This window comes from Anguilla anguilla, chromosome 8, assembly GCF_013347855.1.
Source record: "Anguilla anguilla isolate fAngAng1 chromosome 8, fAngAng1.pri, whole genome shotgun sequence".
NCBI lineage: Eukaryota > Metazoa > Chordata > Actinopteri > Anguilliformes > Anguillidae > Anguilla > Anguilla anguilla.
In genome coordinates this window covers 54,401,103-54,416,025 of record NC_049208.1, presented here as the reverse complement: position 1 = coordinate 54,416,025, position 14,923 = coordinate 54,401,103, and the positions used below count along the sequence as shown (strand labels likewise).

The following is a 14,923-nucleotide window of genomic DNA, read 5'->3' as shown; positions in this document are numbered from 1 at the left end:
CACACGCACACACACACACACGCATACACACACTACACGCCCACACACACACTACACACAGAGTGAGATCCCACACACACACACACGCATACACACACTACACACAGAGACCCCACACACACACACACGCATACACACACACACTACACACCCACACACACACTACACACAGAGTGAGACCCCACACACACGCATACACACACTACACGCACACACGCACACACACACACACACACGCATACACACACTACACACCCACACACACACTACACACAGAGTGAGACCCCACACACACGCATACACACACTACACGCACACACGCACACAAACACACTACACACACTACACACAGAGTGAGACCCCACACACACGCATACACACACTACACGCACACACACGCATACACACCCACACACACACTACACACACTACACACCCACACTACACACAGAGTGAGACCCCACACACACACACTCTCACACACACACTACATGCACACACACACACACGCATACACACACTACACACCCACACACACACACTACACACAGAGACCCCACACGCACACACACACACACACACAGAGTGAAGCAGAGACCACACACACACAAGCACTCTCACACATACACACACACACAGGCATACATGTGCACAGGGGAAAAAAAAGAGAACATTTTTTCAGTGGATTTTTTTGGGATATTAGGTTTTTTTTGTTTTTAACTTAACTGGAAGTTGCAGGGAAATAGTATTTTTGATTATATTAGCTTGAGTAATTATTGAATCTGCAAATAAGATGTACACACCATTTCATTCCTATTACAATAAGGGGAAAATACAGTGAAATTCTCCACGGAGAGTAGATGCAGCAGCCAACCCTCCACCTAGCTACCAGAGAACTGACCCTGAATCAGTTATAAACACCAAAGAGAACTGACCCTGAATCAGTTATAAACACCAAAGAGAACTAACCCTGGATCAGCTAAGACCAGCTGTTTTTTATCATGTTGCCGTTTCACTGCTTGATGTGCTGTATGAGAGATTGGTGACAGAATAATAAACACTTGAGCCAGTGCCATAAATGTACAGTTTATTCATTAATTACAGACTCTGGACCAGGTTACACGTTTTATTTAAATATCACAAGAGGAGACCGATGCCAAACCAGGAGGGACGTCACTTCTTCTGCCACGCCTCCTTCTCCTTCCGCTCCCTGATCACCTCCTTCAGGTAGGGCTCCAGGTAATTCACATCCTGCAGGTACAGAGCAGACCTAGTCACACTGGCTCCGCCCCCTCCCGCACCTACAGTCACACTGGCTCCACCCCCTCCTCCACCTGCATTCACACTGACTCCGCCCCCTCCCCCACCTACAGCCACACTGACTCCTCCCCCTCCCCCACCTACAGCCACACAGACTCCTCCCCCTCCCCCACCTAGTCACACTGACTCCACCCCCTCCCCACCTGCATTCACACTGACTCCGCCCCTCCCCCACCTGCATTCACACTGACTCCGCCCCTCCCCCACCTGCATTCACACTGACTCCACCCCTCCCCCACCTAGTCACACTGACTTCGCCCCCTCCCCCACCTACAGTCACATTGACTCCGCTCCCTCCCCACCTGCATTCACACTGACTCCGCCCCCTCCCCCACCTGCAGCCACGCAGACTCCGCCCCCTCCTCCACCTGCAGCGACACAGACCCCACCCCCTCCTCCACCTACAGCCACGCAGACTCCACCCCCTCCCCCACCTGCAGTCACTCAGACTCCGCCCCCTCCCCCACCTGCAGTCACACAGACTCCGCCCCCACTCCACTCATAACGCACCTCCTCATATTTAGTCCACAGGTGCTTGGGCAGTATGGCCTGCTTCATGGTCAGGTCCAGCGCCCGCTTGACGCGGAACATCCTGTCGTTGTACACGGGCTCCGGCAGCCGCCGCAGGGCCTCCTTCACATCCGAGTCCTCGTAAATCGTGTCGTCACGCATGAGCCCTGAAACACACACACACACACACACCGGGCTGAGTCCTCATAAACCATGTAATCACGCATAAACCCTGAAACACACACACACACACACACAGGTCTGAGTCCTCATAAACCATGTAATCACGCATAAACCCTGAAACACACACACACCGGTCTGAGTCCTCATAAACCATGTAATCACGCATAAACCCTGAAACACAGACACACCGGCTGAGTCCTCATAAACCATGTAATCACGCATAAACCCTGAAACACACACACACACACACACACCGGGCTGAGTCCTCATAAACCATGTAATCACGCATGAGCCCTGAAACACACACACACACCGGGCAGAGTCCTCATAAACCATGTAATCACGCATAAACCCTGAAACACACACACACACCGGGCAGAGTCCTCATAAACCATGTAATCACACATAAACCCTGAAACACACACACACCGGGCAGAGTCCTCATAAACCATGTAATCACGCATAAACCCTGAAACACACACACACCGGGCAGAGTCCTCAAACCATGTAATCACACATAAACCCTGAAACACACACACACCGGGCAGAGTCCTCATAAACCATGTAATCACACATAAACCCTGAAACAAGCACACACCAGTCTGCCTCCACAATCCGCCTATAAAATACACTGACCCCCACACTTCAGCAACACTTCAGAAACAAAACACTCCAACAGACACACTGAATGAATTGGCTCTTTCGCCGTTTCAAGGACTGGAGAACATACCGATCTTGTTGAAGCCGGCTGCGTTGTAGTACCATTTGCGGAAACTGAGAAGAAGCCTTCCAGATGACGCTGCAAGACAAGAACATGCGTTAGAGAGCCAATTAAAATGTACCTTTCACAACCGAGTCACCTTTTCACAATACACCCAATTACTACTTCAGTTTTTGTTCAAAAACTGTCTGTTCCCTCTCTCTGTTCTGCAGGTCCTGTAGCTCACATCACTATGATAGAAATCATTTGACTGTAGGTCTATATGTACTTATGGTTTTCAAGCCATTTGCCTCGAAGCATCTGCTATGTACTTTAATTGTGAAATTTACCAAAATAGCAGGCTAGCAGTTTCATATGTGTGTCAACAGCATTCTCCAATTTGTGGCTGGCAAGATCTCACTAGTCTAGTTCTCAAGCTACTAGTCAACGTGCTAGGGAGCATTAATTCTGTTCGCGATTACATGGTTATTATGTCTATCTGCCCAAGACGGGTTACACGTTAGAACAGTAGTGCACGTAACTTTGCTGGACACAGACAGGATTCAACAAACCATTACAAAGTTGATAGTCTCAAACGTGTCTCCGTCATCCAAAACACATTTAGTAGAACCGACCTTAAGGCGTACTAGCGAACGCCAGCACCTTGTCAGATCGCCAGCCAGAACAGTGTAATTTCCGGGCGGATGAATTCAGTTCAGCTAACTATTCAACGTGTCTTACTTAACTGAGATCTGAACTGTATCATGACACCCAACGTTTTACCAACGCAGGTCACATGACGGGCTACTTTTGCCCAGAACAGCTCATAAGATATCTCGCCAGTTTTCTAACGTTAGCCACTTGTAGGTAACACCGCGGGACGGGGACACCGTAGAGGACACTCGGATGTTCGTCAGAAAAATAACTACTTCGCGACAAAGTTCACATACCAGAAATCATTACTCGCTGTGACAATCTAACAACGTGGCTGTGCTCTTAACCTGCTCCCTAAAATACACGAAGAAACGAAGACAAAATACAGTGAAGTACAGCTCTTACCTGGTGCTCTGGACGCCATTTTACTTCCTAATGGCTGACGAATGGGATTATGGGAAGGACTGCGTTTGCGCAGAAGGGACGCGTTGCACAACGTTCCTGCTCCGGCTGCTGACCCTGGATCAGCGTTTGTTTTTCCCACTTATCAATCAGACTCGGGTGGACTGATGCTGGGTCAGCTAGTATTGCGCAAGGAGGACATCATTGGTGCCGTATTGCTGGACGTCCTCTACAGCCTAGTTGGCGTCTCGCTGTATTATTTAAGGTTAATAACCATTGTCCCGTGCAGTGTTTATATTCACGTTATGTTCCAAATTAGGATCGGAATGATGGAGAATTATTCAACCCTAATTTAAATACAATGAAAAAGGGAAATTAAAAAATCGGTTATTCAGCCCAAAATTATAATTAAGAAAATTGAAAACTGTTATATAGACTGAATATATAACAAAATTTTTTGAAAAGTAAAATAAGAATAAGAAAGCACTTCTTCAATCAATCCTTTGTTTCAGAAAACGTAAGCCGTTATTGTAACATCAGAAAATGATTTAAAACAACCTGGGCCATTTTAAACCATTTTGTCATGTTATAATAAAGGCCTACATTTTACTGAAACAAAGGAGTACCTTGGATTCAATGAATAAGATGAAGTGCTTTTTACATTTGAGAGATATATCACTCTAATGCAAAGTGGCTTTCTTCATCGTTTCTGTTTAACTAAAACGAACCCACATAATGCAAAGAGCACCTGTGGGCATAAGAGAGACTCAAGAAGCACTTTCTTTTTTCTTCTGCTAAGAATTTAGCATTAATTGTGACAAGTGGCATATGACACAAACAATCATTTTAAATTTTGGAATTAAAATCATGTTTGATCTCCTTTAATATAAAAAAAGTCATATTTCATGACATTATGTACATTGTACAAGCAGAAACGTCCCTCATAAACAGTAAGACAATTAAATATTAAGCATTTTATTGCAAATTATGACCTCAACATTGCAAGCCATTTTCTTTGGAATATTTTAAGCCGCTTCCAGACGACACACTGCAATATCAGACAGGAACTCAGTCCCTCCCCCCCGGGTTTCTACACTCTGCACATCCAGATCTTAACCTTTCGTTGATAACACTTATTCTCCTGTGTACAATGAACCACGTTGCAATGCAGTCACTCTGAGGTGGAAATCCTCTGCAACATGGCAACACTGGAGCCATTTTGGCTCTTGGTGTCGAGCGGTTTCCCAAGCCCTCTGTCCACAGGCAGAAGAACAGCTCAAGTGACGCAGCGCCCAATGACTACAGCGTCTTCTGGAAGAGCTCAAAGTCCTGCAGGGAGGCCGTCGCCAGTTCAGAACAGAACTCCGGGTCGGGGAGAGACACCAGCAGGTCCAGGGGCACGTAGCCGGGTTGGGCGGGGTCATACTGGGCCTTCCCCAGGTACTGAAGGAACAGGTGCCTCTCCCGAATTCGCAGGAGGCTGGCATTCAGCACCTGCGGGCCACACACAATGCATCATGGGAGTTGTAGTTTAGAAGCACTGCAGAGAGCATTAAAAGTGACTCCATCGTGTCATCAAAGCCAAATGATAAAAACTGCCAGCGGCGGCCCACCTGGGGAAATTTCACGATCAGCGCGTGAGGGATGGCCATCTTGTTGTGGACGTAGTCGAACGTCTCCCTCAGCCTCTTCTTATTAGCCGTCAGCAGTTTGGGGATGCGCGTGACCACGTGCTGAATCTCGTTTGGGCGAAACCCCAGCTCCAGCTCGCACACCTGCGGGGGGGGGGGGGGAGCAGTGTGTTGAGACAGGGAGAGCGAAGCGTGGAACACGGCGGGGGGAAGGCTCCGGAACGATCACCGACCTTCAGGTTCTCTTTCACCGGCTCCAGGCTGCCACACAGGAGGCGAGGAAGACGAGTCACGATGTCACGAGTCTGGAAGAAAACCACACGTAGACACACAACTCATAACAGAGACATAAGCAGCATGTGCCCATCCCTGCCCATCTTCCCACTGCAGTCACACACAGTCAGGCCCACACTCCCTACCTTCTGGGGACTGAGGCCCAGCAGGGTCTGGTAGAAGCCCAGTCGGTTGTCCATCCTCTGCACACTGAAGTTGAGCAGGTAGGGAGCTCTGCACACCATGGAACCCACTTCCTCTGAGCTGAACTGCTTAGACCGAAGATATGACACCCTTGCACACACCCACACACAAATCAATATACTTGTATTAGTATTTATTACTATATCTTCATAACAATTTGCCAATCTCTCTCACTCTCCATCCTTCTCTCTCCCCCCTCCCCCTCCCCCTCCCTCCCTCCCTCCCTCCTCCCTCCTCCCTCCCTCTCTCTCTCCCCCTCCCTCCCTCCCTCCTCCCTCCTCCCTCCTCCCTCCCTCTCTCTCTCTCTCCCCCTCCCTCCTCCCTCCCTCTCTCTCCCCCTCCCTCCTCCCTCCCTCTCCCCCTCCCTGTCTCACCTGGCCCGCAGGTTCTGCAGGGTTTCGGTGAGGATGAAGGGGTTGCGTGTGAGGAGGGGGCCGAGCTGGGGCTCCTGCAGGCCCAGGTCCCTGAGGAACAGCAGCCGCTCCTGCAGGTCCTGCAGGCCCATCCTCAGCAGCATGGAGCCCACATTGCGCCTGGCCTGCAGCTTAGAGAGATCCACACCTGCACGCACAGGTACACAGCATAAACACACCTGCACACACAGGTACACAGCATATATACACCTGCACACACAGGTATACAGCATATATACACACCTGCACACACAGGTACACTATATATATATATATACACCTGCACACAGGTACACAGTATATACACCAGTTTGTCTCCCTTTGTTTTCTTGCATGGTACTTCAGTCCTCCGCCAGCTAGAGGTCAGGATAGCCTCTTTGTCAAGCCCATTCTCAAACAATTATCATTTGCACCACCTCAGCAATATTAAATTAAATCACTGCAGGTCACAAGGTGGAGACAACCTGGCGACCCTAACCATATACTTAAAGTTATTTTGACCAATGAGAATGAAAGAAGCACCTAGGTGCACCAGCATGCGGAGAGTTTCTGATTGGTTGACGTAATCCCGGAGGGCGGTAGACACAGGTGGCAGAGGGGGCAGGGCCACGATCTGCACCGCCTCCTCCTCGCTGATCTCCTCGAATGGAGAAAGGGGCGGAGCTCCGTCCAGATCTGTGGCGGAAGACATGCCACGCGTCAGACAAACACAGATACACTGTTTCAGTACACGAGCAAACATACACACATGGCAAAAAATCTGCAGGCACTGAGGTCAACCAGGACCAGGATCTCACGCCCGTTTGAAATGACGTGTCGTCCGTACTCACCCACCAGGCAGGGCAGGCTTCCGGGCAGGGGCAGGTCTGTCAGTGCGCTGCTCACGACGGCAGCACCGGGGGCGGGCCCCTCCCCCCGGCCCGCCAGCTCACTGTACCGGCTAACTGTCCCGCTCCGGCACAGTCCGTCTCTGACCCAGAGCGGGGGGGCGGCATGGCCACGGAAACTAGGGGGTTGAACTTGGGGGCTCCGTGTCACCCCCGCCACCAACGTCCGGCTCAGCAGCAGCCGAAACTGGGCCAAAGCCATCCGGAAACTCCCGGGACAAGTCCGTTAAACTGGACACCTAAGGACGAGTAAAAAAACAACAACAACAAGAAAAAGCACAGAAATACATGTAATTAATCTCACCACATAAGTATTACCATGAATGTCATTATGGCAGAACAAGGAAACATTTTTTGCGCTCGTTATTACAGGCACAGAAGTTTACACGCGCGTATTGAAGCTGTACGTTTTACTGTCCATAGATATGAAACGCTCAACAGGATATGACATTCACATGCAACATTCACAGGTATAGCGACTCACAGATCTTTGAGAAAGCCGCCTTATTTTCATCTTGGCAAACCAAGTCATGTTTTTGCATTTCTTTATTAGATTGTTGGCTGTTTTATATATAGCAACTGCATAATGGTTTTTGTGAGTATGAAATAACATTTTTGATAACGACGAGATAGTAGCGAATTACTAAATTAGCCTATCGTTACAGAAGATCATGGCTACAAATTGAAACTGCACCTGGCTGAATTATATCCTAATCAATGACAACTATGTGGTCAAACAGCGAGCTACCTAGACTGCTAACGTCAAAGCTGGGTAGTACCTAAAAGCCCTTTACTCAATATCAAACAGAATAATGGCACTCACGCTCGGTATGCACAGGTGAGGTGGCTTTCTCGTTACGGTCAGTATCTTTCTTAGTGGATGCGGATTTCCATGTTGTCAAAATGACGGAACACAGGTGGCATCAGGACTACTGTTACCACACGATATCCACACATGAGGAGTTCGTGCTCCAACCATAAGTACATTGAGTGGCTCTTCTTCAGTGCTTTCTATGTTTTAAGATATCATTTACGAGCGATGCTGCCACCTTCCGTCCTGGAGTATAAGGGCCACAGGATTGTCCACTCTCTTGTGTCCAGCAAAGCAACCTCTTCTTGCAGATTTCTCGCACGTCGCATATAATTTAGGAAAATGAAAGACGAACAAACGTCTGAAATCCAGTAAGTGATATCCAAATATATGACGCATTGGAAGCTGTCCAGAAGGTCATCAGCTTAAATGCAATGTCATGAAATACAAAAGGTGGACATTTAATGTATTTAATGTAAGAAATTAATATACGTTCCAGTGATAAGAAAAACGAGAATACACTTTATAATTTGTATAAAGTTATTATTTCAGCCTGATATTGAATAGTCATAGCTAAATCACATTTATAATAGTGATCATATAGAGTCATCATGATTAGCCTATATTTTTAATGTGATTTAACTATTCAATATTAGGTTGCGATATTAACCATAGCCTTTTAATATTTTTCTGATGAATATATGCATTTCAACTGAAAAGACAGAATTTGGTGTTTCACCTAGCCTATAGCTCACGTGCTGACTGGGTTGAGGTCATAGCCCTCATTGACTGCGTATTGTCAACTCCGCAACTGGGTCAGATTTATTGTAGCAACGGCACCTGGCAACGCACGAGTCCATGACAACGTCGTTCGTGCTTTTTCGGACCATGTATAAGAATGTGAGAGCTTGTTGTCAATCGTTCTTTAGTGTTCCTTCACCGTGAAAAGTAGCTTCAAAGCACAGCTACGTGAAATAGATGCAACGATCTAGGCCTTATCTCCTGAATTAAGAATGGGATGTGGCAGCTCAAAAATCCGGGTGGTCAGCCCAGTGGAACGCAACGGATTTGAGGTAATTTTAGCGCGTGAAACAATTTCTGCGCGTGTTACTCTTTTCAGGTTGAACAAAAGTAAAACTTTTTTTTTTTTTAAAAGAAAAAAGAATGTTCTCATGATGTCGACATAATGTACGTACAACACATTGACACAGATTCAAGACATTTAACTGATGTCAACTAAACTGAATGGGCTATAAGCTATTTTGGTGATACATCTGTAAAGGCAGTAGGCCTAGCCTACATCACTTTATTGTATAAAAGTACAAGTTGTTCATTACCTTGATGTCTATTAAACTGTATTGCAACGCATCTTGAAATACATATGGAAACATCTCAACATTCGACACTGGGTCAATTTCCTGTTTAACAAGATGTATACAATCATTGGCCTACAATAACGTAATAGTATAAAATGAATATTTATCTAAATACTTGCTGGATTATACCGCGATACGGGGGGTGGTACAGGGGCCTCCCTGGCTGTGCACGAGGGCACCCCCTTTTTAAGTGATCAGATTGAAGGCCTGCAGAGTCGCATTAATTGCAGATTTTAAGGACATTGTTACTGTGATGTGCCCGCAGGACGCCTTCTGCAAGCCCGCCACGTTTTCCCGGGGCGACTCCGCGGTGTCGAAGCACACGACCGACAGCGGGCTGGGCCTGGAGGCCGGCGAGGGGGCGTCGCCCTCACGCGGGCCGTTGCCGCCTCTCGCGCCGCCGCTAGCGGGTGAGGGAACGCCCGTTTTCGTGCTGAAGGGGAGGGAGCTGCTGTGTCCGCCGCTCCGTCTCCCGTGGACACGCAGTTGTCTAAATCAGAGCCACTTGCGGGAACTTGACTGGGCGGCAGGTTGAAAGGCCTGTATTAATACCCCGGGGCATTATTAGCATTTGAGCCTATATTTATTAAATAGTCACGTGAAAAAAACTGAAGAAAACATATCGGGTTAATAGGACGAAAATGTTTAGGCCATTTCATTAGTTTTAATGCTGTTTTATGATATTGACAGAAATGGCTTGGGAGGCTTGTTGATGAATTTGCTAGTGCAACATGATTACCTCCTGGTTTTTTCTTAGGACTGTCACAGTAATGCTGCATTTATGCTCGTTTTAAGCAAGCCTGCACAACACCCTACAAACTGCCAGTGCCGCGTGTTCCCACGCCGAGCAAAACACAGTAATGAAGGTGAGAAACACAGTAATGAAGGTGTGTGTCAGTTCGCAGCTCGGAGAACGCAGAGAGGCAGAATTCCAGCGACATCCTGGAGCAGCTGCGGAATCAGGGCATCCTCCTGGCCCCGCCCACTTTGGGTGCGGCAGGTGAGGCCTACAGTGTGACGGTGAGTACCTGGTCCCCGGGGTGGAGACCGTCACCTGCACAGGGGCTCTGACATTACCTGAGATATGACCCACCTGATGAGAACATACCTGTACGTGCCACCTTTACTGCATATAGCAACTGCAGGCTGGTTCATCCTGTTAAGACTCCAGTGTGTGGATGGGCCCCATGGTCTGGTATCTGTTAAGGCTCTGTTGCAGTGTGTGGATGGGCCCCATGGTCTGGTATCTGTTAAGGCTCTGTTGAGGTTCTGTTCCAGTTCCATGACTGCACAGTTCTGCTGGGGGACTGTACAACTCAGCTGGGGGACTGCAGAGTGACTGCGCAGTTTCTTGTAATGCATTGATGCTCCAACGATAATCCCTCTTTCCTGTTCAAGTGCTTTCTGTTCTGATGTTCCTTTGTTCTGGTACTTACTGTTCTAATGTTACTGTGTTCTAGTACTTACTGTTCTAATGTTACTGTGTTCTAGTACTTACTGTTCTAATGTTACTGTGTTTTAGTACTTACTGTTCTAATGTGACTGTGTTCTAATACTTACTGTTGCGATGTTCTCTCGGGCAGATGGACAGCACAGACAAGGTTCTGCAGAAACCACCTGCACGTCTGCAGTCACTGAAGACTAGCAAGGAGCAAACAGTTGCCAGCATGGAAACCATTGAAGAAAAGATGAAGAGCGTAGAGGAGAGACGCAAGGTGAATCTGAAGGGAGGGAGAGAGAGGGAGGCAGAGAGGAAAGGAGAGAGAAATGGAATGAGAGGTGGCGGGAGTACGAGAGCCAGAGAGGATTAGAGACAGTAAACATGGAAATGAGGTGCAGGAGAACTTTTAAGTTTGGTATATAAATAAGCAGGTTGGCCCTCCCCCATATAATCCTACCCCTAAGGAGGCAGAGCTAAAGGCTAACCCCACCCCTCTCTGTGTAAAGGTCAAGGAGGCGGAGCTAAAGGCTAACCCCACCCCTCTTTGTGTAAAAGGTCAAGGAGGTGGAGCTAAAGGCTAACCCCACCCCTCTCTGTGTAAAAGGTCAAGGAGGCGGAGCTAAAGGCTAACCCCACCCCTCTCTGTGTAAAAGGTCAAGGAGGCGGAGCTAAAGGCTAACCCCACCCCTCTCTGTGTAAAAGGTCAAGAAGGCGGAGCTAAAGGCTAACCCCACCCCTCTCTGTGTAAAAGGTCAAGGAGGCGGAGCTAAAGGCTAACCCCACCCCTCTCTGTGTAAAAGGTCAAGGAGGCGGAGCTAAAGGCTAACCACACCCCTCTCTGTGTAAAAGGTCAAGGAGGCGGAGCTAAAGGCTAACCCCACCCCTCTCTGTGTAAAAGGTCAAGGAGGCGGAGCTAAGGCAGCGGCTGAGGTCAGCTCGGCTCCGTGGCAACCCAAAGCTGAAGGAAGAGGAGGAGGAAGAGGAGGAGGAGGGCAGTTCTGACAGAGCCCCAGACCCCACCGCCCCAGGGCCTTGCAGGAGCCCCTCCCTGCAGCCTTCTGATCCCCCCAACCCAGGCCTGGAGGAGACACAGCTAGAGACAGACCCCGAGGGGGAAGAGTTTTAGCCAAATATACTATTCCATGTGGCAGCCCTGTGCGTGTATGTGTGTGTGTGAGTGTTTGTGTGACCATGTGTGTGTATGTGTGTGTGTGTGCGTATGTGCCTGTGTGTGTGTCTGTTTGTGTTTTTGTGTGCAGGTGTGTATGTGTTTGTGTGTGTGTGTACAGGTGTGTCTGTGTGCATGTGTGTGTACAGGTGTGTGTGTGTGCGTGTGTGTCATCTACAGACAGCAGCAGATTACATTGTGCACATATTTATTTTATGTAATATGAGTGAAGGTATGAATTTATTTAAAATATACAGTGAGCTGCTAAATGTTTTGGACAAAGACATATTTTTTCTTGATTTGGCTCTGTGCTCCACAATTTATATTTGTAATCAAACAATTCACATGTGGTTAAAGAGCACATTCTAAGCTTTTATGTAGGGGTATTTTTAATTAAAAAATTTTTAGAAATAGTTCCCCCATTTCAGGATATCACAATTGCTTCCTTAGTGCTGGTATAAGAAAGCTTTCAGGATCTAGTTTTGATTCTAGCCTTTTGAGTTGAGACAATGAAAGTCCAAGATGCTATTATGAGGCTGAGAAATAAGAAGAAAAAAACTGGAACATAGGTCAAACTGTAGGTTTACCAAAATCAACTGTCTGGAACATCAGTAAGAAGAAAGAGAGCTCTGGTGAGCTCAGAAATCACCAAGAGCCCGGGAGGCCGAGGAAGAGCTGTTGAAAAGGATTGTGGGGTTGCTCGCTGTTCCCAGTTCTAGGTTAACTTGCGTTAGTTCAGGATTGCTTGCTGTCACAGTGGGGTATCGGTAAGAGTGCAGACATCCAGGTTATATTTTAATGCCCCCCCCCCCCTTCACACACACACACACAACACGCTAAAATAAGAGTGCAACCCGGGCTTGTTACTATATTTAAGGGTGTGCTCTTGGTAATTTATGAGGTGGCATGGGGGATGCAGTTGGGGAGGTAAAACCAGAATAAATAGGTTTTTTTTTAATGCCTACTGCAACGTGAGTTCAAATGGGGGGGGGGGGGGGGGGGGGGGGGGGGGGGGGGGGGGGGGGGGGGGGGGGGGGGGGGGGTTAACGGAACAGACAATGTAATCTCCACATTGCGGTCTTTTTACACATATGTGAGTGGTTCAAGTCCTTTTTAACATTGTTCTTTTAGATATCTTTGTAATTTTTGGGTGGAACAGAGTCCCCCGGTATACTGCAGGCATGACGTGTGCGTATAACTGCTCTGAGCTCTTTCCTCCTGTCAGGAGCTGATCACGTGCCAGTGACACATATTAAACGGACATTATGTTTTATAATTAACCTGCAGATGTAACCACTTCCTGCACTAGATGGGGCTGTTTCCCACAATCAGGCGGAGCATCTGCGAGTGGCACACACTGAAACGCACTGCCCTGTGTGGGCGCGCGCGCGCGTGTGTGTGTGCGCGCGCGGGTGGTGGGTGGTACACCTGTCCCCTCGCGTTTTATGTTATTCAGTTGCTGACACATCGCAAATAAAAAAACGGGAAATATCTGTAGCATATGTGGCTGTTTGGATTTTTGTGTTTCCACTAAAAGTACACAGAAGACGCAAAGGCATTGACGCGAAAATATTCTACATTTGTTAACTTTATAAACGACGTAAATGAGTGCGATTTCGTGCGCGGGAGAAACATACGCGTTGCTACCCAATAAATCTGTCTTTATAAATGACGAACCCCGCGCACGGTGTTTACAGTACAACAGAGTGGACAGGGGGCACGCGCAGGGGAACCTGATCGCGCTCCCTTTGTGAGGCGCTGCAACGCGATAACAAGGCCAGCTCCCCCCGGCGTGTCCCGCGCCCGTCGGCCGTGCGGCAGCTCATGAATAAATTACAGATCTTCAGGAAATGGCCCCGGCGCTTGCGACTGCACTGCTGTCTGGCCTAGTGGACAGCCAGCTGCGCTTACGTTTTTTTTTTTTTTTTTGCGTCTTCAGGCTGTGGTGGACCCCGATGTTCGCACGCGCGGCAGATCATTGGGTCGGGTTGCGCGTGATAATAAAGACGAAGCTCTCCAGTTACAAACCCGAGCAACAGCTGCACAACACAGCCCTTTCACAGAAGAGACCGCGTGCATAATTTACCGCCTTCAGTATCAAGTTTGTCCGTGTAAATAACGGACGAAGGAAAGACAAACTACCCGCGAGGCCAGTGAAGTCCAGCCTTGAAATTAATAATTAATTAAGCGTCAAACTACACGACATCCAGGTCTACTTATTCCACATCAAACAGAGTTGAACAATCCTGACAAAACACAAGATCACAACAAACTGAAAATATGCAACACATATAACATTGAAGTAGCTACAAATGCAAGGCTTTCACCACTGTATATATTTTTCACAATTATATTATTCTTATAATATCATTTTATTCGTATGTGCAGCCATTTATATGTAATGAAATCACCAGTCAAATCTGTGTTGTGCTTCACTGGGTCCATTGGTAGCCCAACTGCCACTGTCAATGCACAACGAGCATTAAAACTGTGTTGAGAAAGAAAGCTCATCCCCTAATGGAGGCCAAGGGGTGGGTGTCTGGTAGAAACAGGGATAGGCAGGTAACAGGTGCTCTGGTACAGTAATCCACTCAGCGCACTGAGCTTAATTTCCTTGGATGCCTCCTGTGTTTGATAACTGCCCTGAAAACTGCTTTCTCAGACACACACTCGGCGATGAAACTGTACTCAAATGATTAGGGTATTTTGGGTTCAAAACACACCTGCCAACGCCCACCCCCAACCCCCCAACCCCCACCCCCTACACACACACCTGCCCCCTTTCCTCCAAAGGAACAATTTCTGGAGGTACAGGATTTTAACAGACTTTCAGTTACACTTTAAGACAGCATATTATAGCCATAGCTGGAGTTTTAGTGTATTCTTCCAGCTTTTCCGCTTCCAATTGGCCCAGTCGGTTTTATTGTGTAATTCAGATAGTTCAGATAAT

General features: G+C 47.8%; 3 protein-coding genes across 4 annotated transcripts; 1 reads left to right on the top strand and 2 right to left on the bottom strand.

Moving 5' to 3' along the window:
- Positions 1-1,072: 1,072 nt before the first annotated feature.
- On the bottom strand, positions 1,073-3,855 carry LOC118233130 (cytochrome b-c1 complex subunit 7). Of its 2 annotated transcripts, none has more exons than XM_035428507.1 (4): positions 3,773-3,855; positions 2,744-2,812; positions 1,831-1,997; positions 1,073-1,251 (listed from the first exon to the last, which is right to left on the bottom strand). In XM_035428507.1, the coding sequence occupies exons 1-4, from the start codon at positions 3,789-3,791 to the stop codon at positions 1,174-1,176; spliced, it is 333 nt and encodes a 110-aa protein (XP_035284398.1). In that variant the 5' UTR covers positions 3,792-3,855; the 3' UTR covers positions 1,073-1,173. The 2 variants fall into 2 exon arrangements, with proteins under 2 accessions (XP_035284398.1, XP_035284399.1); XM_035428508.1 differs by lacking the exon at positions 3,773-3,855 and adding an exon at positions 3,664-3,753.
- A 773-nt stretch (positions 3,856-4,628) lies between these two features.
- On the bottom strand, positions 4,629-8,179 carry mterf3 (mitochondrial transcription termination factor 3). The gene is made up of 8 exons (XM_035428283.1): positions 8,001-8,179; positions 7,121-7,416; positions 6,813-6,965; positions 6,252-6,438; positions 5,820-5,967; positions 5,634-5,705; positions 5,383-5,544; positions 4,629-5,263 (listed from the first exon to the last, which is right to left on the bottom strand). The coding sequence occupies exons 2-8, from the start codon at positions 7,377-7,379 to the stop codon at positions 5,069-5,071; spliced, it is 1,176 nt and encodes a 391-aa protein (XP_035284174.1). The 5' UTR covers positions 7,380-7,416; positions 8,001-8,179; the 3' UTR covers positions 4,629-5,068.
- A 668-nt stretch (positions 8,180-8,847) lies between these two features.
- On the top strand, positions 8,848-12,042 carry stmnd1 (stathmin domain containing 1). Its single transcript, XM_035428613.1, has 5 exons — positions 8,848-9,061; positions 9,630-9,774; positions 10,263-10,384; positions 10,948-11,079; positions 11,704-12,042. The coding sequence occupies exons 1-5, from the start codon at positions 9,002-9,004 to the stop codon at positions 11,929-11,931; spliced, it is 687 nt and encodes a 228-aa protein (XP_035284504.1). The 5' UTR covers positions 8,848-9,001; the 3' UTR covers positions 11,932-12,042.
- The last annotated feature ends 2,881 nt before the right edge of the window (positions 12,043-14,923 follow it).

Excerpts from the sequence above, each read along its gene's own strand:
- LOC118233130 (XM_035428507.1), bottom strand. Across the intron at positions 1,998-2,743 it reads AGCCGGCTTCAACAAGATCG|GGCTCATGCGTGACGACACG; the intron begins GTATGTTCTCCA and ends TGTGTGTTTCAG. Across the intron at positions 1,252-1,830 it reads TGTGGACTAAATATGAGGAG|GATGTGAATTACCTGGAGCC; the intron begins GTGCGTTATGAG and ends CTGTACCTGCAG.
- mterf3 (XM_035428283.1), bottom strand. The coding sequence starts at position 7,379 with ATGGCTTTGGCCCAGTTTCGGCTGCTGCTGAGCCGGACGTTGGTGGCG. Across the intron at positions 5,706-5,819 it reads TGGGCCTCAGTCCCCAGAAG|ACTCGTGACATCGTGACTCG; the intron begins GTAGGGAGTGTG and ends GTTTTCTTCCAG. Across the intron at positions 5,264-5,382 it reads TGATCGTGAAATTTCCCCAG|GTGCTGAATGCCAGCCTCCT; the intron begins GTGGGCCGCCGC and ends TGTGGCCCGCAG.
- stmnd1 (XM_035428613.1), top strand. The coding sequence starts at position 9,002 with ATGGGATGTGGCAGCTCAAAAATCCGGGTGGTCAGCCCAGTGGAACGC. Across the intron at positions 9,062-9,629 it reads TGGAACGCAACGGATTTGAG|GACGCCTTCTGCAAGCCCGC; the intron begins GTAATTTTAGCG and ends ATGTGCCCGCAG. Across the intron at positions 10,385-10,947 it reads GTGAGGCCTACAGTGTGACG|ATGGACAGCACAGACAAGGT; the intron begins GTGAGTACCTGG and ends TCTCTCGGGCAG.